The 26,996-nt window shown below is 40.2% G+C and overlaps 1 protein-coding gene across 2 annotated transcripts; it reads left to right on the top strand.

The window, feature by feature from the left end:
• The first annotated feature begins 620 nt into the window (after positions 1-620).
• Positions 621-26,988, top strand: pgm5 (phosphoglucomutase 5). 2 transcript variants are annotated; one of them, XM_083555378.1, is made up of 12 exons: positions 624-839; positions 932-1,336; positions 3,836-3,998; positions 4,565-4,711; positions 4,824-4,949; positions 5,202-5,392; positions 5,960-6,114; positions 18,316-18,431; positions 20,545-20,680; positions 21,337-21,520; positions 24,485-24,622; positions 25,744-26,988. In XM_083555378.1, the coding sequence occupies exons 2-12, from the start codon at positions 1,079-1,081 to the stop codon at positions 25,831-25,833; spliced, it is 1,704 nt and encodes a 567-aa protein (XP_083411504.1). In that variant the 5' UTR covers positions 624-839; positions 932-1,078; the 3' UTR covers positions 25,834-26,988. The 2 variants fall into 2 exon arrangements, with proteins under 2 accessions (XP_083411505.1, XP_083411504.1); XM_083555379.1 differs by lacking the exons at positions 24,485-24,622; positions 25,744-26,988 and adding an exon at positions 21,621-22,141 and having other exon boundaries at positions 621-839; positions 21,337-21,568.
• The last annotated feature ends 8 nt before the right edge of the window (positions 26,989-26,996 follow it).

The following is a 26,996-nucleotide window of genomic DNA, read 5'->3' as shown; positions in this document are numbered from 1 at the left end:
AAGTTTGTAATCTAGAGAAAAAGTGTTGATTTATTCATTGCTCGAGACTCAAAGCGTCTGCTAAATGCCGTAAATGTAAATGTTTCTTTACCTGCGCGTTGAGTTTCTTTTAGAAGTAATTTATTAGATTGTCCACAAGGGGGCGTGTAAGCTCATGTAATAATTTATCACGCACAAAATTAGGTTAAAGACGCTACAGGACGACGTCTATAATTTTTGCTGGGGTGTAGAAATATAAATATTGATCTGTCTTGTGGTTTGAATTTACTGCCTTGATCTTAGTGCATTTCTTTAATCCCGTTGACCATTGGTTTTTTTCCCCACGCATGTCAAATATATGTTAAAAAACAATATATATATATATATATATATATATATATATATATATATATATATATATATATATATATATATATATATATATATATATTAGTCTGTCCTATTCGTCAGGATTACGAGCCTTTTAATAAAAACACAGATTTTTTTGAATAAATTAATTAAAGGAACGAGGAAGCAAATTGAATACCACGGTCCCTTGGATCACCCGGGGTTAATTTTTCCGTTGTTTCGTGAGTCATGTCTTTCTTATGGAGCCAGGTGTCCGAAAGATCTCCAGGCTGAAGGATCCTGCAGTGCGCAGCGGGCAGAAGAGGCGTCCGGTTTCAAAGTTGCGCTCCTGCATTATTTCAAGAGCGCGCGTACGCTCGCGCGCGCGCACACACACACACACACACACACATTGCACAAACTATTTCTATTCCTGTCTTGGGTCGACCCCGGTTAAATGAGTTTTGTAGCTCTCTTTGATTCCTCTTTTGTCTATACCACCGGGGTTCCAGGTTTTAAACTTTTTTTTTTTAATATACATATTATTTACTTAATCTGATGTTCACTATACTGCCATTACTGTATATATTTTTTTATTCCGTAGTGTTGTGGTAGGAACGGAAAACGTTTCCCAGTCAGCTGTCACTGGAGGCAACTGAGCAGATCTCGAGTTGTTGAGGAGCTCCAGCTTTCATTGACGCCCAGCTCTCATCAGCGGCAGCAGCGGATTTTCTGCAACTTTGTGAACATCATGGAAACCAACCCTATACCGGTCCTTACCATTCAAACCACTCCGTTTGACGACCAGAGACCCGGGACTAATGGTTTGCGCAAGAAGACCAGTATATTTGAGAGCAGAAAGAACTATCTGCAGAATTATATCCAGAGTGTGCTGTCATCCATCGACCTGAGGGACCGTCAGGGATGTACCATGGTGGTGGGCAGCGATGGGAGATACTTCAGCCGAGCAGCAATCGAGGTTATTGTGCAGATGTCCGCTGCCAATGGGGTAAGACAGGTTTCAGTAGAGGATTTAAAACATAATATGGTTATGGAACCAGAGTAGTTCAGATCTTCCTGGTGGTTTGAGGCTGTTCATTGGACTTCCTTCTGCTGTTAATCAGTCACAGTGATGCTACACATACAGATTTTCTTAAGTATTAAGATTCCCTTGCTCTTATTTTATTAATACTCTTCAAAAACTTTTAACCAGAATATTTTAACCAGAATTTTCATTTTCTAATATCGGTTGACTCTGGATTTATAAAATATGGCTATAAGTAAGATCATGTGTCATAACAGCTTCTTTTATATTCTCTTAAAATCAGAGCATCTTCAAGGTTCTCAGCTTCTTATAATGGTTTCTTAGTCTTAGTTCTTAATGATCTTAAGGCTATTTTTCTATGCATGCAGTTCTACATTTGATCACAAATTGTTCTGTATTGTTGAAAGATTTATGACCAAACTCTTGATGTCACCCATATGAGGATGGGTTCCCCTTTGAGTCTGGTTCCTCTCAAGGTTTCTTCCTCATATCATCTAAGGGAGTTTTTCCTTGCCACTGTCGCCACGGCTTGCTCATCAGGGACAAACGCACACCATTCACCTTTACTGTTGTTTTCTGTAAAGCTGCTTTGAGACAATGTCTGTTGTGAAAAGTGCTATACAAATAAACTTGACTTGACTTGACTTGACATACCCCCTATTAGTGTGTGAAATTAAAATATAATTGCTGAACTGATGTTATTGAAAGTACAGACAACATCATTTCATTCTGATCTGGACAGAATCAGTTAATATTCAGCAGAAATTTGCAGTATTTCTTTACTGTATATGACTTTACACTGCAATGTCCTGATAAATTCATGCATGACTATGTAAACAAAGATTAGTTTAGTGTTTTTATTTGCCTCTATTGTGTATTTTTAAGGCCATTTGTGTGCAAAACAACAGATCACAAAATGTTCATCTTCCATCTGGCAGCAGGTCTGACATCATTAATAAAAATCCCATCATGGGAAACAGTTTGGATAGAGTGCATGTTTTTTTTTTCTCCTGGTCCAGTTAAGAGCATCATGATGTGCTTATCTGTTATGCAGTCCCTCTTCCAGCCCCTTCCGGTCCATGCTCCGCTTCCCGCTGGTGAAGTAGCTCAGGGCAGGGGCATGGGGGAAACCCAAAGTGAAATGGACCAGAGCCAGGCCACTTTTAACTTTTAATGTGGCTGGCCTTGATGAGTTTGTCCTATTCAGCGTGATCATTCTAGTGCAAGTACTGTACAGTATAGTATTCCTTATTAATCACAAACATCTAATTATGTTGTGTTTAGGAATTTGTTAATTTCTCACAGTCGAAGTCACAATCAAAATGAATAACTATTAGGCTGATAGTATGCTAAGTGTGCGACCTAGTGAGTTAATTTATTCATTGATAGACATTCAAAGCACCTTTGTACATCGCTCTGGATACTGGCATCTCCTAAATACCATAAATGTAAATGTAGTCTGTCTCTGTATCTTACTAACTGTCTTCCTTACACATGATTAAGCTCAGTAAGTCTTTATGGAATGTTACATTCAGGCTGGGATTTCCTCAGTAGTGTATTGTGTATACAAAACTACCACCTTATATGGATACACTGTCTAGAGGGTTTGGTGGAATACAGTTTACTCTCCCAATGTCTCAATCTAGCCAGCTCAGGCAGTAAGTCGAAAGCATCAAGCTAAGCATCTAGCTTAATGAATGACAGATTAGCTTAGCATAACATCAATAGCAGACGTGTACAAGTGACAGTGTGCTTTGTCATCATTAAAAAACCTGTGGTGTATTATTCTATGAATAGAAAGTGTCTGGTCGTGTAAAGCTTAACAGGTCAATGATGTCCAGCTTGCTGCATGTGGAAATGAGGTAATAAGCAGTCTTGTAGAATGATTCATACCTAGAAATGATCAATGAACAGACCTATGGCTAAAATAAGTTCTTGGAGAATGCACTGAAGCAGCTGACCTGAGGTCGGATCTCTCTTGTTACAGCCGCAAGTATCGTCACTCTGTTCTATGTAAAATGTTTTCCTTGTGTCGGTTTAATATCCAGACCCTGAGTGGCTGTGTGTTTTAGGAGGGATGTGGTGGTCGCTCTGGTATGCAACAGTAGCTGTGCCTGGCGCCAATGAAGGTTACAGATTTTACAGCCTACCTCAGAGCCAGTTATGTTTGCTATGATAACCTCTGCATGCCAGGCCAAGAGCTTGTTCCTCACAGCTATAGCCTCCCTAAAACCAACCACTGCATTCCACTGTCTTTCAACAAACTCAGGATAATATTATAATTATTAGAATGACCAGAATAGAATGGATCGGGGCACACCCAACAAAATATGAAACTTAGCTTGACAGACAGACAGACGGACGGACGGACGGACGGACAGACGGACGGACGGACGGAAAGAGACAGACAGAATTATCAGTTTCCAGCTATAGCTGTAACCACCTTTTGCATTTGATTTGCAGATAGGGCGTCTGGTGATTGGGCACAATGGCATTTTGTCTACGCCGGCTGTTTCCTGCATCATCAGGAAGATAAAAGCCATTGGTGGGATCATTCTCACTGCCAGTCATAACCCAGGAGGTCCAGCTGGAGACTTTGGTGTCAAATTCAATGTAGCTAACGGAGGTGAGAAGGAAGCATGCGAGAGGTCAAATATTCCTTGCTTGAAATATTTAACATCTAAATATCAAACTTTAGAGGCTGATCTTATAATAGATGCATATGGGTATTCACCGTAGGTTACACCTTATGTGACATATGCTATAAAAAAAGAGACATTTGTGACATTTCTCAGATCAGAGTGCCTGTCATATCAGTGTTGAATTCTTCATAGTAAAAACATAACAGAGCATTATTATACTTCTGAACACATTATAATGAAGAAATATTGCATGTGGATGTGAGTACAATAAAGGTCATGGTATGGGCATGCTTTTCTTCCGGTTCAACGACTGACCATGAATCTCTTTAGAAAGTGGCAAATTATTAAGCTATTCTTCATGGGGCAATTAATAAAAGTGCATTCCTTGAGCTGGGTCTAACTCATACTAAATCTAGATCTACATTTTACAGTTATAGTGAATAAATATGCCTGATTTTGGGTCAAAAGTTAAATAAATAAAACACTAAAAAAAAAGGAAACTACCTAGAAAATATTATTTATTTATTTATTTATTTGGGTTTTTATGCAGGCCCTTCTCCAGACACAGTAATGGAAAGGATTTACCAGGTCAGCCGTACCCTGGAAGAGTTCGCCATTTGTCCGGACTTACGCATTGACCTGTCACGCCTTGGACGTCAGGACTTTGATCTAGAGAACAAGTTCAAGCCTTTTCGAGGTTTGTTTTTAGGTTTACTCAATTTATATTCCTATTGTATTCGGAATAATAGGTTTCATCTTTGTCTGTATTAAGTATTAAGTGTCAAGTGTGTCAAATCTTTTTATTTCAGTTGAAATAGTGGATTCTGTTGAAATCTACTTGAATATGTTACGTGGGATCTTTGATTTCGGTGCTATTAAGAATCTACTGACTGGACCAGAGCAACTGAAGATTCGAATAGATGCAATGAATGGAGGTAAAAATCTTCTGTTTAATTTTTTCCTAGAAGCATTGAAAAAATATAAAACCCTCAAAGGGTTCTTCTGTGGTCTCTCTGGAGAATCTTTAAAAAATTTATGTAAAAACCCCAAGCGCAGCTTGTCTGGTTGAAAAAAAGAAGATTTTTTTTAATTCTAGCTTTTGGAAGCTAAGAACCCATCTTTAATCAATGAATCTTAGGAGAATACTTCTGTGAAATTGTAATATATCCCTTTATTGTAAATTTCAGTGATGGGACCTTATGTCAGGAGAATCTTGTGTGATGAACTCGGTGCTCCTGCAAACTCTGCAGTTAACTGTGTTCCTCTGGAGGATTTTGGAGGCCAGCACCCAAACCCCAACCCTTCATTTGCTGTGTCCTTGATGGAATCTATGAAGGGTGGAGAGTTTGGTTTTGGTGCTGCATTCGATGCTGATGGGGTGAGAATTTTCCTCCTTTCAACAATTAGACTTTCATACGATTTCAAGTGGTGCAACCGGAAAGTGTCCACCTCATTATAGCCCTGTAATTTGTAGAACAGAACCCAAGAGAGCAAAATTGACCGTGCTCTCATGGAGGAGTGGAATACTCTCTCGACGTAACTAGCCAATCATGGGTGTCTGTGAGCTCATGCATTCAGAAGTGGGTGGATAGCACTTTACTTTCAGTAACTGTTACATGACCATGACTAAATAAGAAAGAGAATGAAGGGGGGGGGGAACGTCCATAGTTTCTGATCTGTGCATTTATAAAGCTTTTCTGCATTTTTTCTCGCTATACTTTTATTACCCTTAGCCATGACCAACAAAATTGAATAAATGCTTGATCATCACTATTCTTCAATAAACATGTTTACGACTTCCAGCCATTTAAATAAAGTGATTGATGTTTAATGAAATTATTTTTTTCACTCAAATAGAGAATTGGTGATCTTCTTAAAATTATTTAATTTAGGCCTTTGTTCCTCCAACAGCAAGGCTGAAATAAATTGTTTTTATATGTGTCAGGATCGCTGTATGATCCTTGGTCAGAATGGTTTCTTCGTAAACCCATCAGACTCACTGGCAGTGATGGCTGCCAACCTGTCCTGCATTCCCTACTTTAGGCAGGTAGGCGTCCGTGGCTTTGCTCGCAGCATGCCCACCAGCACGGCTCTGGACAGGTGAGAGACACACTTACATCCTCATTAGCACACATTACATCATACACACTGAACTGTCAACTTGGATTTCCTCTAACATGAATGAAAACAACCGAAACACCACTGAGATTAACTGCAAAATCAGCCAAAGCCCTAACTAATGGTGGTGTTGAGAGATGTGATCGATTGTGTCCATGTAAGCCCTATATCCAAAATATGAACGTTTGCCAAGCACAACTGGCTGTAATTTATGATTGTGCTGAAATAGATGTACAAATGAAGTACTCTTATGCCTCCCCTAGAAAGAACAGCTGGTCAGTTACACCGAGTTCAAGCTCCTCTGAGCATTGTGTTTTCAAAAGTGCTCTATAAAATGAAAACCAATAACCCTGTTATTGTTAGTGTTACAGCACTCTGTTCCTATTAATGGGGAGAAAAATAAATTAAATTAGTCATCATAGCCAGTTCATATTATATACTTTTTGTCTTTAAAATCGTTAAAGGTTTATAACTATAGTCATACTTGACGATAAATTATTACAAGTTCTTTCAGGTTTTTAATCAGGTAAATGAAGTGTAGATCTACTCAAGAGTGGATCAAGGAGCTGGTTCACGTAATGCCAAAGGTCAGTTATTAAAGAGGCGCTCTGATCTGTCACACTTACTGAAATAGCTGATGTGTTGAGAGAGGTTAGGGAGGAAAGCATCCCTTAGTACTTTTTTTTTTAATGGCAGACCATTTCTAAGAAATCTCTTTTGATCTTAGTTAGTAAGTAAACAATCAGTTAGTAAAAGTACTCTAGAAAGATACGATCAGTTAGGGGCCACAAGATGTAGGTGAAATGATGGTAGAATGATGGGTTGAGAGTGAGGAGTGAGGAGTGAACAGAATTGGCTCATCCATACTCTTGTCCACACATCGTTCACCAGCCTAAAAATAACTCAGAGCTCCATCCCTGTAAACTCTGGCTTATGTAATGTTACCCAGCCCTATTTAAAAAGGAAATGATGTGATTGTATGGATTCAATCATGTTATTGACTGTAGTTTGTTAAAAACGCCCTGTCATGCCAGAAAACAAACATTAGGCAAGTTCTTAGATCTGACAGTAAAGTGTCTGTAATGGAGGAATGTGACAGCTTTATTTACAATAGGAAGTTAGCCTTTTCCAAGTCGCCATTTTCTTGTCATGTATTAGAGCATTGCCTAGCATTGAATACATCACTTATTCCTAGTGACTCATCATTTGGCTCATTGTGTTACTTCAGTGTTGCATACACATGGCCATACTTTTCAAAATGTACTCGGCACCCTTTATTTACAATAAGCTGTCATGTTTCTCAGTCCATTTTCGGCAAACAGTTTTATAAGAAGGTATGATGTATACTTTTAAAAAGTTGCCTTTGGTGCATCAGGTTTAGCACAAACCATTTGAGTGGTTTGTTTACTTGCACACAAAAGCTCCACCTCCTAACATCTATGACAGCCAGGCGAATTTATCAATGGTTGCTCCACCTGCTTTTTCCAGTTTCCTCTTACCTCCCAAAAGCAATGGCAGGTGAATCGGTCACTCCAATTAGATCATAGATATGTGTATGCATAGTGCAATACAACTGATTGGCATCAATCCAGGGTGCCCAGTGTTCTCAGGATATTGCCAAAATCCACAGCTGCATTGCCCAAGACAAAGCAGTTCATACTGACCACAAGAACTATAGCTAAGTTGGCATTATTATTTGCCATCATTATATTTTTAACCATATTTTCCCCGACAACAATATTATCTGTTAACATGGCCCCTGATCCATAATTGCATTCCTGAGTGATATAAATGAAGATGGAGAAAACAGCGTTTAGAGTGTTGGCTCATGATTTACAATAAGCTGATAACTTACATTATAATAATAGCTGCATAAAAAGATAGTAGCTAATAACCCACTTGTACTTTTACTTTGTGAAAATGACAGAGGGCAAATGACTACTAGATGCACTAGAGGTTGTTTATTCATTGTGCGCAAAAAAGGTATTTTGCTTCCAAGCTGACATCACATTTTCCGTCAGGAGTTCAGCTTTTTCACGTCAGCTTGAGCTCTCAGTGTGAAGTTAATCCAGCAGTTTATTCTAATCATCAACGGGGCCCTGGAGCTCCACACCAGGAATTGAAGTGTATGTGTGTGGTATGAGACTGTTCCTGTTTTTAATCCCAGGCTAAATATTTCACACTACTGCTGTGCCCTTGAGGATGGCACTTAAAACTTGTGTAATCTGCTGGGGGGTGGAACAAACAGGGTCTGCTCAGTGATACAGTTATTCAAGAGATAAAGTATGATGATGTGTTCTGCATGTTCAGGTGCATCTAAACAGAGTATGCATTTTGTATGACCTTACTAGCAGCCTGTAACTGTGTGCCTTGTAACTATTTAGAAACCTGATTCCACACAAAATTCATGCATTGTTACATTTCTTTATGCTCATTTTGAAATTCAGAAAACTGAAGTGATTCAGAGTCTACCCTGGAAACACTGTATGGGAGACAGGAAAACTTCTTCTTCTTCTTCTTCTTCTTCTTCTTCTTTCGGCTGCTCCCATTAGGGGTCGCCACAGCGGATCATCCGTCTCCATCCCCCCCTGTCCTCTATATCTGCCTCTTTTACACCAACTACCTGCATGTCTTCCCTCACCACATCCATGAACCTCCTCCTTGGCCTTCCTCTTTTCCTCCTACCTGGTGGCTCCATCTTCAGCATTTTTCTACCAATATAATTCATGTCCCTTCTCTGCACATGTCCAAACCATCTCAATCTCGCCTCCCTCACCTTGTCACCAAAACATCCTACATGTGCTGTCCCTCTAATAAACTCATTTCTAATCTTGTCCATCCTCGTCACTCCCAACGAAAACCTCAACATCTTCAGCTCTGCTACCTCCAGCTCCACCTCCTGTCTTTTACTCAATGCCACTGTCTCTAATCCATACAACATCGCAGGTCTCACCACAGTCCTATAAACTTTCCCTTTCATTCTTGCAGATACTCTTCTATCACAAATCACTCCTGTCACTCTTCTCCACCCACTCCACCCTGCCTGCACTCTTTTCTTTACTTCCCTAACACACTCTCCATTACTTTGCACTGTTGACCCCAGGTACCTGAACTCCTCCACCTTCTCCACCTCTTCTCCCTGCAACCGCATCACTCCACTGCCCTCCCTCTCATTCACACACATGTACTCTGTCTTACTCCTACTGACTTTCATTCCCCTTCTCTCCAGCGCATATCTCCACCTCTCCAGGCTCTTCTCAACCTGCTCTCTACTCTCACCACAAATCACAATATCATCTGCAAACATCATAGTCCAGGGAGACTCCTGTCTGACCTCGTCCGTCAACCTGTCCATCACCACTGCAAACAGGAAAGGGCTCAGGGCCGATCCTTGATGCAGTCCAACCTTCACCCTGAACCAGTCTGTCGTACCTACTGCACACTTTACTGCCGTCACACTGTCCTCATACATGTCCTGCACCACCCTCACATACTTCTCTGACACACCTGACTTCCTCATACAATACCACAACTCCTCTCTCGGCACCCTGTCGTACGCTTTCTCTAAATCCACAAATACACAATGCAGCTCCTTCTGTCCTTCTCTATACTTCTCCATCAACATCCTTAAAGCAAATAAGGCATCTGTGGTGCTCTTCCTCGGCATGAAACCATACTGTTGCTCACAGATGGTCACCTCTTCTCTCAACCTGGCTTCCACTACTCTTTCCCATAACTTCATGGTGTGACTGATCAACTTAATTCCCCTGTAGTTACTGCAGGTCTGCACATATCCCTTATGCTTAAAGATCGGTACCAGCACACTCCTTCTCCATTCCTCAGGCATCCTCTCCCCTTCCAGAATCCTGTTAAACAATCTGGTTAAAAACTCCACTGCCATCTCTCCTAAACATCTCCACGCTTCTACCGGTATGTCATCTGGTCCAACCGACTTTCCATTCTTCATCCTCTTAATCGCTGCTCTCACTTCCTCCTTACTAATCCTATCTACATCCTGCTTCACTAACTCCACATCCTCCAACCTTCTCTCTCTCTGATTTTCCTCATTCATCAGCTGCTCAAAATACTCCCTCCATCTTCTCAACACACTCTCCTCACTAGTCAACACATTTCCCTCTCCATCCTTTATTGCTCTAACTTGCAGTACATCCTTCCCAGCTCGGTCCCTCTGCTTGGCCAATCGGTATAAATCCTTTTCTCCTTCCTTAGTGTCCAACCTCTTATACAGTTCCTCATATGCCTTTTCCTTGGCTTTCGCCACATCCCTTTTAACCTGCTGCCGCATCTCCTTGTACTCCTGCCTACTTTTCTCATCACTCTGTCGATCCCACTTCTGTTTTGCCAACCTCTTCCCCCTAATGCTCTCCTGCACTTCCTCATTCCACCACCACGTCTCCTTGTCTTGCTTTCTATTTCCAGATGTCACACCAAGTACTTTTCTAGCTGCCTCCCTCATCACTCCTGCAGTAGTTGCCCAATCATCCGGCACCTCTTCACCACCACCGAGCCCCTGTCTGACCTCTTCCCTGAACCTCACACTACACTCTTCCTCCTTCAGTTTCCACCATCTTATTCTTCTTTCAAACCTTACTTTCCTCCTCTTCTTCTTCGCCTCCAAAACCATCCTACAGACCACCATCCGATGCTGTCTAGCTACACTGTCCCCCGCCAACACCTTACAGTCTCCAATCTCCTTCAGGTTGCATCTCCTACACAGAAGATAATCCACCTGTGTGCACCTTCCTCCACTCTTATACGTCACCCTATGATCCTCCTTCTTCTTAAAATACGTGTTCACCACTGCCATTTCCATTCTTTTAGCAAAATCTACCACCATCTGCCCTTCCACATTCCTCTCCTTAAAACCATACCTACCCATCACCTCCTCATCACCTCTGTTCCCTTCACCTACATGCCCATTAAAGTCTGCCCCAATCACCAATCGTTCTTTCCTAGGTACACCATCTACCACTTCATCTAATTCACTCCAGAATCTTTCTTTCTCCTCCATCTCACAGCCAACTTGTGGAGCATAGGCACTGATGACATTTATCATCATCCCTTCAACTTCCACCTTCACGATCATCACCCTATCAGAAACTCTCTTCACCTCCACTACACTCTTACTGTACGCTTCCTTCAGAATCACCCCTACACCATTTCTCTTCCCATCCACACCATGATAAAACAGTTTAAACCCACCTCCAATGTTCCTGGCCTTACTCCCTTTCCACTTGGTCTCCTGAACACACAACACATCTACCTTTCTCCTCTCCATCATATCAGCTATCTCTCTCCCTTTACCCGTCATAGTACCAACATTTAAAGTACCAACCCGAACCTCTACTCTCCTACACTGCTCCTTTTCCTGCCGTCTCTGTAGACGCCTTCCTCCTCTCCTTCTCCTCCTTCGGCCAACAGTAGCCCAATTTCCACCGGTACCCTGTCGGCTAACGATACCTGTGGCGGTCGTTGTTAACCCGGGCCTCGACCGATCCGGTATGAAATTCTCATTTGTGATCCGCATATTTGATTTGGCACATGTTTTACGCTGGATGCCCTTCCTAACGCAACCCTCCCCATTTACCCGGGCTTGGGACCGGCACTAAGAGTACACTGGCTTGTGCCCCCCTAATGGCTGGGTTATGGGAGACAGGAAAACACTCTTGCTAAATGCATACACTAATTTACACCAATTAATGATAATAAAGCATAGCATGTTATTTTGGTGTATAAGAGAAAATAACAGGGGGCATAGGAAGAACCTACAAAACTTCACACAGTCACTAAAATGGAGAAGTTGAAGCTGTGAAGTGGCAGTACTACCCAGTGCACAATCCTATCCCTGGGTACATATTTGTTTTCTTCTAGAATGTTCTTTCAGAATGTGCAAATTAGTTTGTATAAAAAAAATATATAATAGTATTACAAAAATATTTGAAATATATATTATTTAATAAAAAAATATATTTGATTTCAAAGCTTGGCTTCAAAACCGATGAAGCAGTGTAAGTAATATTATGTGGACATCCTTTAAAGATTGAGAAATGACTTGGCACATGGTAAAAAGAGTCATTTTATGAAAACTAAACATAACATCGGTAAACAACAGAGTCCCTGGAGACAGTTAGTGTTTTATCTGTAAATCATTATGTTTTGTAGAGAAATGTTTACACAGAGACTGTGTAAAATACAGCAATAACACCATTACAAACAAATACACACACACACACATACACACATACATACATATATATATATATATATATATATATATATATATATATATATATATATATATATATATATATATACACACACACACACACACACACACACACACACACACACACACACACACACACACACACACATATATATATATATATATATATATATATATATATATATATATACGTTTTTCATATACAAACTAAACTTCATTGAGGGGGAGGTTTCTTTAAAAAAAAAAAAATAAATAAAAAATAAAAAAAATCTACAAGGATTTTGTATTCGAATGCCGTTTCCAAGAATTAATTCTTGGGTTCTGAGTTGGATCTGAGCTTGCATTAAGGAAACACTAGAGTTTGTCTGTGGAGATTCATGTGGTGTTGGATCGTGAGCTCTATGCTCCTGGAAGCCTTTTTAGGCACTGAACAGTCACAAGTGTATCTGTGCAATCCACTTAGCAGTTTGTGTTGAAGCAGTGCTTCAGCAACAGAGATAAGTGTGTATGTGTGTCTGCTGAAGAATATATACATGTATATGCACGAGTATGTGTTTAAGTGTGCTTGTGTCCACATTAACGCCCTAACTAAGGTCCAGCTTTTGGTAAGTTATACATGGAGTGTACACGTGTGCATATGTGTGAGTGTGTGTGTTATGAAAGGTGACTATAGAGAGGAAACATCTGCCTGTTTTCTCTCCATTCCGGAGGGGCAAAGGGCTTAAACTGCGTCATCGGTCAGCAATAAGTATACTTGTCTTTCAGTTGAGTTTTGTTAGGCATCATGTGTACAAACTATAATATTCACGTGCATCATATAGTTAAAAACATGAAGCATTAGAATTTAGATGCATCATATTGAGAAAAAGAGTGAAGAAAATATAGAAGCAACGTGCCACAACGTTATAAAGGACACAAAAACTAAACAAAACAAGAATACTTTGATATAGGACTTTTGCTAGGATTTTTCTGCCTCACAGGCAACCTTTTACAGGGCCATAGTAATGCTCTCTTGCATCTGTGTTTATTTGTGTGTTTACTCATTTATGCATAGCAGCAAGTTCAGCAGGGATTAGTTGGGAAAGCTGTGCTGGAAATCGCATCCTCATTTTTAAGATGTTCCATTGCACTTGGGAGCATTTTGATATAACAAACAGTTCACAAACACAAACGACAGCCATCTTAGGGCATTGGAGAAGGATGAGGACTTTTTCTTCCGAAGGATCACATAGCACTGTACAGGGCTTATCTGCCTGTCTGTCAGTTCAACTGAAGCTGTCGTGGGCCGCAGATCAAAATCTGTTGCCAGAAGGAGGTCAGGGCCAACTGCTGCAAGCACTAAACTCCATAGTCATGTCTTATTTCAAATAATGTGATCCTAGAAACCCACAGCATTGTTTTTATACAAGAACAAAAAGTCTCTCTATTTCTCACAGGCTCTTCAACACATCTATTTACTCTCTTGCAACCTGAAAACACAAATATGCTGCATCCTAGTGAGCATGGTTAGACGTGCTTCTTATGTTGGCCAGTGACTTGAGAATGTCATCTTCTTCTTCTTCTTCTTTTGGCTGCTCCCATTAGGGGTCGCCACAGCGGATCATCCGTCTCCATACCACCCTGTCCTCTATATCTGCCTCTTTTACACCAACTACCTGCATGTCTTCCCTCACCACATCCATGAACCTCCTCCTTGGCCTTCCTCTTTTCCTCCTACCTGGTGGCTCCATCTTCAGCATTTTTCTACCAATATAATTCATGTCCCTTCTCTGCACATGTCCAAACCATCTCAATCTCGCCTCCCTCACCTTGTCACCAAAACATCCTACATGTGCTGTCCCTCTAATAAACTCATTTCTAATCTTGTCCATCCTCGTCACTCCCAACGAAAACCTCAACATCTTCAGCTCTGCTACCTCCAGCTCCACCTCCTGTCTTTTACTCAATGCCACTGTCTCTAATCCATACAACATCGCAGGTCTCACCACAGTCCTATAAACTTTCCCTTTCATTCTTGCAGATACTCTTCTATCACAAATCACTCCTGTCACTCTTCTTCACCCACTCCACCCTGCCTGCACTCTTTTCTTTACTTCCCTAACACACTCTCCATTACTTTGCACTGTTGACCCCAGGTACCTGAACTCCTCCACCTTCTCCACCTCTCATTCACACACATGTACTCTGTCTTACTCCTACTGACTTTCATTCCCCTTCTCTCCAACGCATATCTCCACCTCTCCAGGCTCTTCTCAACCTGCTCTCTACTCTCACCACAAATCACAATATCATCTGCAAACATCATAGTCCAGGGAGACTCCTGTCTGACCTCGTCCGTCAACCTGTCCATCACCACTGCAAACAGGAAAGGGCTCAGGGCCGATCCTTGATGCAGTCCAACCTTCACCCTGAACCAGTCTGTCGTACCTACTGCACACTTTATTGCCGTCACACTGTCCTCATACATGTCCTGCACCACCCTCACATACTTCTCTGACACACCTGACTTCCTCATACAATACCACAACTCCTCTCTCGGCACCCTGTCGTACGCTTTCTCTAAATCCACAAATACACAATGCAGCTCCTTCTGTCCTTCTCTATACTTCTCCATCAACATCCTCAAAGCAAATAAGGCATCTGTGGTGCTCTTCCTCGGCATGAAACCATACTGTTGCTCACAGATGGTCACCTCTTCTCTCAGCCTGGCTTCCACTACTCTTTCCCATAACTTCATGGTGTGACTGATCAACTTAATTCCCCTGTAGTTACTGCAGGTCTGCACATCTCCCTTATTCTTAAAGATCGGTACCAGCACACTCCTTCTCCATTCCTCAGGCATCCTCTCCCCTTCCAGAATCCTGTTAAACAATCTGGTTAAAAACTCCACTGCCATCTCTCCTAAACATCTCCACGCTTCTACCGGTATGTCATCTGGTCCAACCGACTTTCCATTCTTCATCCTCTTAATCGCTGCTCTCACTTCCTCCTTACTAATCCTATCTACATCCTGCTTCACCAACTCCACATCCTTCAACCTTCTCTCTCTCTGATTTTCCTCATTCATCAGCTGCTCAAAATACTCCCTCCATCTTCTCAACACACTCTCCTCACTAGTCAACACATTTCCCTCTCCATCCTTTATTGCTTTAACTTGCAGTACATCCTTCCCAGCTCGGTCCCTCTGCTTGGCCAATCGGTATAAATCCTTTTCTTCTTCCTTAGTGTCCAACCTCTTATACAGTTCCTCATATGCCTTTTCCTTGGCTTTCGCCACATCCCTTTTAACCTGCTGCCGCATCTCCTTGTACTCCTGCCTACTTTTCTCATCACTCTGTCGATCCCACTTCTGTTTTGCCAACCTCTTTCCCCTAATGCTCTCCTGCACTTCCTCATTCCACCACCACGTCTCCTTGTCTTGCTTTCTATTTCCAGATGTCACCCCAAGTACTTTTCTAGCTGCCTCCCTCATCACTCCTGCAGTAGTTGCCCAATCATCCGGCACCTCTTCACCACCATCAAGCCCCTGTCTGACCTCTTCCCTGAACCTCACACTACACTCTTCCTCCTTCAGTTTCCACCATCTTATTCTTCTTTCAAATCTTACTTTCCTCCTCTTCTTCTTCGCCTCCAAAACCATCCTACAGACCACCATCCGATGCTGTTTAGCTACACTGTCCCCCGCCAACACCTCTACAGTCTCCAATCTCCTTCAGGTTGCATCTCCTACACAGAAGATAATCCACCTGTGTGCACCTTCCTCCACTCTTATACGTCACCCTATGATCCTCCTTCTTCTTAAAATACGTGTTCACCACTGCCATTTCCATCCTTTTAGCAAAATCTACCACCATCTGCCCTTCCACATTCCTCTCCTTAAAACCATACCTACCCATCATCTCCTCATCACCTCTGTTCCCTTCACCTACATGCCCATTAAAGTCTGCCCCAATCACCAATTGTTCTTTCCTAGGTACACCATCTACCACTTCATCTAATTCACTCCAGAATCTTTCTTTCTCCTCCATCTCACAGCCAACTTGTGGAGCATAGGCACTGATGACATTTATCATCATCCCTTCAACTTCCACCTTCACGATCATCACCCTATCAGAAACTCTCTTCACCTCCACTACACTCTTACTGTACGCTTCCTTCAGAATCACCCCTACACCATTTCTCTTCCCATCCACACCATGATAAAACAGTTTAAACCCACCTCCAATGTTCCTGGCCTTACTCCCTTTCTACTTGGTCTCCTGAACACACAACACATCTACCTTTCTCCTCTCCATCATATCAGCTATCTCTCTCCCTTTACCCGTCATAGTACCAACATTTAAAGTACCAACCCGAACCTCTACTCTCCTACACTGCTCCTTTTCCTGCCGTCTCTGTAGACGCCTTCCTCCTCTCCTTCTCCTCCTTCGGCCAACAGTAGCCCAATTTCCACCGGTACCCTGTCGGCTAACGATACCTGTGGCGGTCGTTGTTAACCCGGGCCTCGACCGATCCGGTATGAAATTCTCATTTGTGATCCGCATATTTGATTTGGCACATGTTTTACGCTGGATGCCCTTCCTAACGCAACCCTCCCCATTTACCCGGGCTTGGGACCGGCACTAAGAGTACACTGGCTTGTGCCCCCCTAATGGCTGGGTTGACTTGAGAATGTCATCAACGTGTCAAAAAATAATTAATCCAACATCATCAAGATGTTTATTCCAAGCCCCCATCCCCTTGAGTCCACCCAAGTGCAAACAATTTTGGCCCAGCTCTGCTCCATTCCTGTCCCCCTCTCTAACTCTTAATGCCAAATTACAGTGTCTGAAAATAGTTATCAATGTAGACAGGTATCCAAGAGCAACAAACATTAGAGGAGATGGGAGAGTAGAAATAGATGAACCCAGATAAACTTGGATACAATTAACAACATGCCTCTTCTTTTGGTTGATACTTTTGTCTAAAGTAGCTTTAGCGTGTGTAAAGCATGTGTAATTTTGTACACATGATTTAGAATCAGGCAATCTGTCTAGGGGAAAAGGTGTGGTAATCAAATTTGGTCACAGCAACTCCAGAAGATGTAATTTAAGCTAGAAAAAAATGTCCATGAATTGATTGATATCATCTTTTTTTTTTTTTTTTATAACTATGCCCATTTTAGGAAGGAAGTATTAAAAAATAATACAGCTTTGTTTCCTTTTTTTGCAGATTGTTAGTCTGCTAAGAAATTTAATCTGCAAATCACCTGCTAGTCTTTCATCTCTTTCACAATCTCCTTAATGTATGTCTTTCATGCATGGGTCTAACTCTGGCCTCAGCTCAAACCAAACATTAGGGAAAAGGTTAGCCTGCTTCGTTCGAGTTCCATTTGCCTTATTAAGCTAGCACAGCTATAACCAGCATTTTTGTATTATCCTCAACTTACAAGGTCACAATTTGCTACGTGACCAATACTGCTATGTAAAATAGAAATGGATAATTCTGGAAAAAATGTATTTATTCTTAACGTGGCCACCTTTTATATCTACTTTATGGATTTCCTCGTGCCACTTGCCATCATTGTCTTCTTCTTGAGCCCTGAGTAAATTTAGGTACCAATACATTTTTTCTTTTTTATTTAATTAATATGCATAGTATTATGGTAGATACAGAGCCTATCCCAGGCACACTGTGGGAATACACCGTGGATGTGTTGCTAGTTCATTTCCAAGCACCGTGCACAAACTCTCACACACACACACACACACACACACACACACACACACACACACACACACACACACACACACACACAGGGGCTATAATACTGAAACTCTACCCAATGCACCACCGTGTCACCCTGTCATCACCTCAGACAGCAAATATTACAGTAAATTCCCAAACGACAGGCTGGTTTGTGTTTGGTGATGTTCATGTCTGCTGCTTGTTTACAGGGTGGCCAAGGCTATGAAAGTGGCTATGTATGAAACCCCTGCAGGCTGGAGGTTTTTTGGGAACCTGATGGACTCGGGCAGGTGCTCTTTCTGTGGAGAGGAAAGCTTTGGAACAGGTGAATGCTTTTTCCTAGTGTATACTTTGAGGTTAGCAGAACATTCTGAATATTGCAGTTTTAGGATCTTTGTGTCCCAAGAACCCTGAATCTCTGAAGATTTTTGCAAATGGTTTCATATGATTTTTATACAATTTATGCTACATCATTTTAGCTACACTAACAATAGTATTGCCATTATGTTTATCTAGATCCTGTTCTAATAATATTATAAAGCAAACTTTTAAGAAGACAAAGCCTTTATTTGTCACATATACTTCACAGACCAATGGAATTACTTTCTTCAAATTTCCAAGCTTGTAAAGAAGCTAGGGTCAGTCATGATAACAGTTATGATAACAGAGAAAGCTTGAGCCGCCAACCTTCTGATCAGTAGCTTAGACCCCAACCAGTGCTTTAAGGTGTTCATTCTGGAACATTACATTCAACATCTGGAATACTCATGGAACATTATAACAATGTCCACTGCTAGATTTGTCCTGAGGTCTTGCTAAAATCTCACTGATCCCTAACGTAGTACATCTCTGGAGACAGACATTGCACACCTGCTTAATATTTGCTAAAGGCCTTCCATGGTGTCTTCGAAGCCCACCAGTAGCTGTGACTCTGGTTTTGTCCAAACATTGACTCTTACAGTGTCATAGATTCTGTGATCATGAGCAGCAGCACCTCAGGCTGTTACATTTATAACGTGTGTTAGACTTCAGCCACAGTGTGAACCTCCTCCATTCTTTTGCTATAAAAGGAAGACAGGGCAGTGAAAGATTTAACCTCGGAGAGAAAGAGTGCTCTCTGCTGGCAAACATTTCTAGTTTCAGAAAATCTCCTTTGCTGATGAGTCATGAGAGAGATAGAGAGTCAGGAGGTAGAGAGAAGGAAAGAGAGAGCACAGAAGAGAAGTAGATGGGAGTCATTGTTTAGAGACGACTGGAGATTGTGCTCTCCTAGACCCATATATGGGCATTACACCAAGGGAAATAACACACGCTCAATCAGTTCTTGGGGCCTAACCATTATTTCTGTTTAGAAAGTTTGGAAGTTTAATGTCATCAGTCATATGCCTGTTATTGATGTCTAATGAATTATGTAAGTGTTAAGAAAACATGCTGGTCACTTTATTACAAATAAAGTTACACCTAGCATATGCCACTCTGTAGGTGTACAGTTATTGACTGTAGCTGTTGCTCTGCATAATTTGTCAGCCCCTTCATACCTTCGATCTGCGGAAAGACACTACTGTGGGATCTGACAGTTATTATCTTAAAGATACAGTTTACCAAACAGACTTATCCAGACAGCAGCAGTGCTCTGGTCAGAAACTGACAATAAAGAAGAGCTACAGGATATGTAACATGAATATGCTGTTGTCTATAACTGTACACTGGATTAGAAATGGTAGATGGGAGTTTTAAAAACAAAAAAACTCTCATTCAGCCAACAAATCTGTAACACCAATCCTACCATTTTAAAATGCCCTGTTCAGCACTAGTAGTATTCCTATTAAGATCAAACTGTACTACATTTAAGAATAAGCATGTGAAATAAGCCAAATATATAAATGCATATATACAGATGTATGTTTTGCCTGATAACATTGTGAGTGTTGATCAGGGGGTGAATGTAAACAAAAAACTATAAAAACATATTTTGAAGCATGTTTTAAAAGTTTGACTTTCTCTGAGGCAATTAGCTTTGGCAAAGCAATCAATTCCTATTATTACATCTTTTGAATTTAGAAAAATTGCAATTATGGTGATTTAAGCAAGATTTTAGACATAGTTAAGCAGACTCTATTAAATCCTTATGCAACATGATATTTACAGGAAATGTAGGCAAGATTTAGGAGAAAATAAAAACATTTGCATGTCATTTCCATATCATTTTCCTATATAAAACTTAAACTTGCGATGTCAAAAATATTTATCAAGAGAAATCTCTATTCTGAACAAAATCCTTTTTTCTTTTTTTTCCTTATTACATTTTTTTTTTTTTTTGGGGTCAGGGTGAGAAATATTCTATAGATTTTCCCAGGCTGCCACACATATTTAAATTAGTTAAACTGTATAAAATACCTGCATAATAATGCTTAAGTTGTGTACCTTTTTGGTCACAGGTTCAGACCACATTAGGGAGAAGGATGGTCTGTGGTCAGTTCTAGTGTGGTTGTCTATGATAGCCATGCGAAAGCAGGGGGTGGAAGAAATAGTGAAGGACCACTGGGCTAAACTCGGCCGCAATTACTACTGCAGGTAAGATTCCAGTAACTCTTTATAATTAAACTGTGACTATGATTGTTTACAAGATTCATTTTCCTTTGAATAGATTAATGTAACACAAATCATTAGAAGATTAAATCGCTCCCACTCTTCCAGTCTGATAGCAACACTATAGCACTGTATTTGGGGAAGAAAATTGATATTTAAACCAAATCAAGCCAGCTATCATTCATTCAAACTATTTTTTCCCTTTGACTCTGCCTAAGCTCAAGGACAACTAAAGGTTTCTTTTTGCAACTTTGACAAAAATCTTGTTTTTTAACTTCATGCTCAGTTCTGGCAGTGATCGGATATTATTTAACTGACTCTCCCCATGAGAGATAGCTCCCAGAGCCAAAACTCTTCACATAGCATTGCATATTCCTCCTTTCTAATATTCCCATACAAATTTCCCACAACAGCTAGTGCCCAGTTTACATACCAAAGCCAATTTCTTTCTGCTTACGCCGATAAAATCAGCCTGTCTAAATTTGGATATATAAAATAAATTTTGGGGTCCGGGAATCATTTTAAAAGTATTTTAAGCATTTTTATACAATCTGGTTTTATAAGATCCCTTATAAAACAAGAGCATAATGTTTTGTTCAATGTTTTGGGAACTTGTTGATACCTTGTCGTGTTGATATTAGGTTTGATTATGAGGGTGTGGACCCCAGAGCTGCGTTTTACCTCATGAGAGACCTGGAGGCCGTGATTACTGAAAAAGCCTTCACCAACCAGAAGTTTGCTGTGGGAAACAACGTCTACAGTGTGGAGAAAACCGACAACTTTGAGTACATCGACCCTGTGGATGGCAGTGTATCACGAAACCAGGTTAGTGTGAGCTCTGTCAGGTTTTGTCCTTACATCCATGTTCCAGAGGTGTGCATGAAAGACTGGGAGCTCACTGGACCAAACAATGTTTGGTTAAAAGGATTATTTATTATCATGTAGCTGCAACTAGCCATTTAAATGTCATGGTTTTGAGTTCTCGGTATTGAATATTTTATGGCATATTAGGTGTTTTGGTGTCTGCTTTAAAGGAACATAACTTTGTTTTATTTTCTTTTTAGACTGTTAAGCTTGTTAGCTTAGTCAGGATTCCTGTAGTAATTTATTTTTAATGGAACAAGCGAACCGTTATAAATTGTTGCGGGTGGGTACAGACAAAAACCAACTAGAGCAGGAGGGATGAGTCAAAAGTGTGAGTAGAGGGAGCAGGTGTAAGTGGGGTATAAAAAAAACAACTTCACACACACCTCAGTTTCAGACCACCCAGGAGAGAAAGGCAATTGGATTGTATGTGTTTTTTGGCCACGCAAAGCTCAGTCTTAGTTGTAATGCATTATATGTGGATGATGAACTGCAGCTTTAGTGTTATCTTTATTATTCTAACTGAAGTTAACTAAAAATGATCAAAATCAGTGCAGAGCATGAATTATATTTATTAACATACATAGTTTGCAATTACTTTTCTATGTTTTTTTTTAGGTTATTCGAATTGAATACATGAAATACATTTGATAAGCAATTATAAGGGTTGGTGGATTTTTTTGGTTAACTGGGATGCAGAATATTTAAAGCATCCTAGTTTGTATGTAGTTCTTGCACTTCTTGAGTGAGTCATTTGTGGCTCATCAACTCAAGAAACCTATAGTGTGAATTTTGAGTAACTTAACTATATAGTAACATTAGTTTTTCTTTGCGGATAAATGTTTAAGTCTGGAAAGTCTGTGTGTGTGTGTGTGTGTGTGTGTGTGTGTGTGTGTGTGTGTGTGTGTGTGTGTGTGTGTGTGTGTGTGTGTGTCTGTGTGTGTGTGTGTGTGTGTGTGTGTGTGTGTGTGTGTGTGTGTGTGTGTTTGTAAAGGCCTTGTTTTTGTCATATATGTTTATATAATCCTGTTTTCCTGTTTGGATCACAACCTTCAGTGACATCCTTTATTTGAACTTCCTGTCCTTGTAAAAGATTTGAACATGTTTTGACAGCAACTAATTTCCATTTTGGGTTAAGAAAATTGGATAATCTGGATATTAAACTATTTTCCAAACAAAAAATGAAAACCAGGCATGATGCATGCATGAACAATGTAATGTAACCTCTATTTTCTCTTTCGACATTTAACCCTCATAATGAGTTCATTTTGTGCAAATTTGACAGCGGCCCACTTTAGAGCTGCTGTAAGAAACTATAAGAAGCTCTATTTGTTAAGTGATTTTAAACGAACGAAGGGCACACACACACATAAACAAATACAGTTTCACCCTGTTCCACCCTGTGTTTGAGTGCACCCAGCTGACTCTTTCCGTTCCATCCAGGAATGCATGGAAACCCCCAGCCCCACCCCTCAGTGTCACAACTGACAGCTCTCTCTCGCCCACACAGTCACCCTTCTTCACTAGTTTGCTCCCTCATTCCCTAAATCTGTCACCACGTATGACTCAGTAGCATTTCACCCTCACTTTACACTTGTCACCTTCTGACCTCTGAACCATGACCCCCTACATCCCTTGTACAGCTTTTCATAAGAGGAATACTTTTTCTATAGTGATGTGTTCCATTCTGGATGACATTGTGGAAACACACACACACACACATGCGCACACACGCACGCACACACACACACACACACACACACACACACACACACACACACACACACACACACACACACACACACACACACACACACACACACACTCAAGCACAAACAGGCTATGGAGTCTAGCCCAAATATGCAGGCGGTGTCTCAGCACCCTGGCCTGTATTATTCCAACAGACATTCCTCTCTCTTCCAGATTGTGTCAGCTGTCCCTGCATTGCAGTGTTAGTGGGGGCTGGCATGGCAACACTCAGCTGTTAGAATATGACACACACACACACACACACACACACACACACACACACACACACACACACACACACACACAGCATCAGGAGACGAATGATGAGACTGTGATGATGTGCGGTGGAAACAGTAGGCTTTACTGTTCCATTCCTCAATATGTTTCTGAATCCACTTTTTTTTTGTTAAGGAAAATTACTTAAATGATTTTAATTATTATTAATTTACATGTAATCACAAGAACATTTTATTATTATTATTACTATTATTAATATTGTTGTTTTTTCTTCCTACAATTGTCTTACAGCATTTAGTGACATCTAGTGGAGAATCAACCCAAGTGCATGTATATCCCTAACGAATACCAGTAACAAACATGGGGATGTGAAGTACTTCTACTACTACTACTACTAATACTACTGCTCTCTCTCTCTCTCTCTCTCTCTCTCTCTCTCTCTCTCGCGCTCTTTTTCTTTTCCTTCCATTTGTCAGCTTGAGTAAGAATGATGACTGCTGTATAGTTGGCAGATTGGTGCAAAGATAACAAAAGAACACCACAGTGTATTTACCTGGAGTTGTGAATTTTTGTTATTGTCTTTTTGCTATTGTGTTACTTGCCTTTAACTTTATTATTATATATTTGTTTTTATAAATGTTTAATGCATTGTGTCATAAACTACAAAAACCGTATTCATTTAAGTATAAATTTTGCAAGGTGCTCTACAGGAGACTAAACATTCTTTACATTCTAGATATGAATGAGGTTTAGGGGAATTAAAATGTGTTATAAAATCCAATTTATTTTTATGTAGTAGTTTTTAGTACTTTCCTTTTTACAATAAGCATTGCTTGCTGCCCCATCCAGGACCTTGTCTTTACCCATTACATTAGGAGTAGGTCTTTTTCAAACATTTTTTACTGCTGATGTCTGATATGTGTGCTGTCTGACCGTTAGGGACTGAGAATCGTGTTCTCAGATGCATCCCGCCTTGTGTTTCGGCTCAGTGGGTCTGGAGCAGGAACGGGAGCCACCATACGCATCTATGCTGAAAGTTATGAGAAAGATCCCGAGAGACAAAGCAGGGAGACACAGGTAAATGCTTTACTTACAGGTATAAACACACACACACACAATTAAGACTGTAATTGAGACAAAAACATGTAAATTTAAGGACTGTTACATTTTGGCAAAAAAAAATAAAAATAATACTGAGACAAAAGCATACACTTCTGTGACAAATGAAAGGTAAATTTGGTGCCTCTACTATTTTAAGAGGCATCTTACTGCCATAGATTTAGTCCACTTGTCCCTGTAGATAAATTCGACAACTGCACAAATTGTTTCTGTCCTTGGCTGAATTTGCTTGGCAACAAATGTAATAGAAAGCACTCTATAGACATTTATTATGGTTGCTGTGGTTGTGCACTGGCATAGAAACACTTTTTATCAGCAGCCCTGGTAAATATTTATCTTTATTAGGGCTGTCTGGGGTTTTATTAGGACCAGAAAATCATAAATATCATAGCTTGATAGTGTATGTAAAAGATTTATATAATATATATTAGAATATATGTACAGTCTGAAATATTCCACAGAGCTGATAGATACATACATATTTCAAATATCTGCATATCTGTTGTTTGAATCTCCTTTTAGGATAAATAAAGTGATAAAGTGCTAGTCACTTGGCTTATCATACTATTTGAACCATAGTAAACCATTGGAAATGTTTTGGTTTGACCAATCTGGTAATGCTATTTTAGCATGACTAAGAAATCAAAGGGCAGTCAAACACATGGAACAATGTTGTGTTAGTGGCACAGCTTGGCAGCTACCTTTATCCTTGCTAAATCGAGGGTGCATGCGTGAGCGACAGTGATAAAAAGATATAGAATATGTAATATAGCATATAATATAATATGGCAGACTGCCAGTCGCTGTTTTGATGATCTACGGCAAGTTGCTGGCTGCAGTCCATTCTTAAATGATCACGTCTATGCACAGAGGTGGACAAAACAGAGGGAAATTATACATAAAAGAAATGGAAATGTATTTTTAAGACAAAAAAAATCACACCTTGTTTTAAGCTTATATGTCCCAACTCTCCTCTGGTCTGCTTGATTAAATTTAGTTTATTAGCAGCAGTGAGGTTTTATTTATTTTACGTCAGAATATAACAGTAGGTTCGTGTGTCCTTGTATTTGTTGTTTCAGGTTGTCCTGGGCCCACTGATCGCCATTGCTCTAAAGATCTCAAGCATCCATGAGCGGACAGGACGCAGAGGTCCCACCGTGATCACCTGAATTGAAATGCCGCGACGCATGAAAGGGGCCAAACCACGAGACGGCCTTCTTCTAGGATCCGCTCTCTATGTCTTCCACACGGTCTTTCAAAGCCTCGCTATCACGTTTCCCCTCATGAAGCCAAGACTGCTTCTTGCTAGTCTGCACAATGTCTCATTATTTACACTGTTTGTTTGTTTTTTGCTGCTGTTTCACAGACTAAATTTTTTTTTTCTCTTTCTTTTTTTCCACCTGTAACTGTCTAAAAATCCAAAGAGAAAGAATATCTATTCCTTTTTTATGTTGCCCCTTTACACATGTGAATCATTAAAATGTCTCTTTTACACTGCATTTCTGCCACACTTTTATTCTCTGTTCCATCCAGGAACTACTGCTGATGCGTCCTTAAAGCTGGAGGATTGTCTAAGAATTTAACCTCAGCAAATAGCCAGAGCTTTTAGCAAATTAAATAGGATTACCACCGCTGTTAAAAAAAAAAAAATGTGCACCTTCGATTTCAAAATGCCGGTTTGTATGAATATCACAGACATTATGGTGTGTAGTGTAGCGTGAACATATTTTATGTGTGGTGTAATTTGTAGTGTTGATGAGACATTCAATTGATAATGAGTAGAACTTCAACATAATGAACGGAATGGTTTCATTCATTTATGGCTCAACCCCCATGTGTCAGTGCTGAACTGTTCCAAAATGAAGGACAAAACCGCAATCAGTTTAATGAGTCATATGTATGAGGGAGCAAGTACATTTAACCACTCCATCAAATTTAGGAAAATATTTTAGAAATGTCGAATGAAACATCTAAAATAAAGGTCCAAAATGCAAAGTGCTGCCAACAGAAAGCATGTGTTTTTTTTTATTTTACATTATAGATTGTGGCCTGCTATCACCGGGATTGTGACCTGCTATCACTGGTTTTAATTGCTGTTTTCTTTGGAAAGGCTGTGATCACTTTACCACTTTGTGAATGTGAATTTCTGATCAGTGATAACGAATGATAGAAAACTCCAAAGAACTGTATCCTTTGCTCAAGTTCAGTACTTACAAAAAAAAAAAGTAGAAAAAAAAAATCAAATAAAGTATAGCAATGCTAATACCAGTGTATTTAATTTTGTATCCAAAGTTTTACCAAAATAAACTGTCCCTTGTGTGTAATGGAATAT

The sequence above is a fragment of the Silurus aristotelis genome (genome assembly GCF_946808225.1).
Source record: "Silurus aristotelis genome assembly, chromosome: 11".
Classification (NCBI taxonomy): Eukaryota; Metazoa; Chordata; class Actinopteri; order Siluriformes; family Siluridae; genus Silurus; species Silurus aristotelis.
The sequence above is the reverse complement of the archived record's forward strand: the minus strand, read 5'-3'. Positions and strand labels throughout refer to the sequence as shown.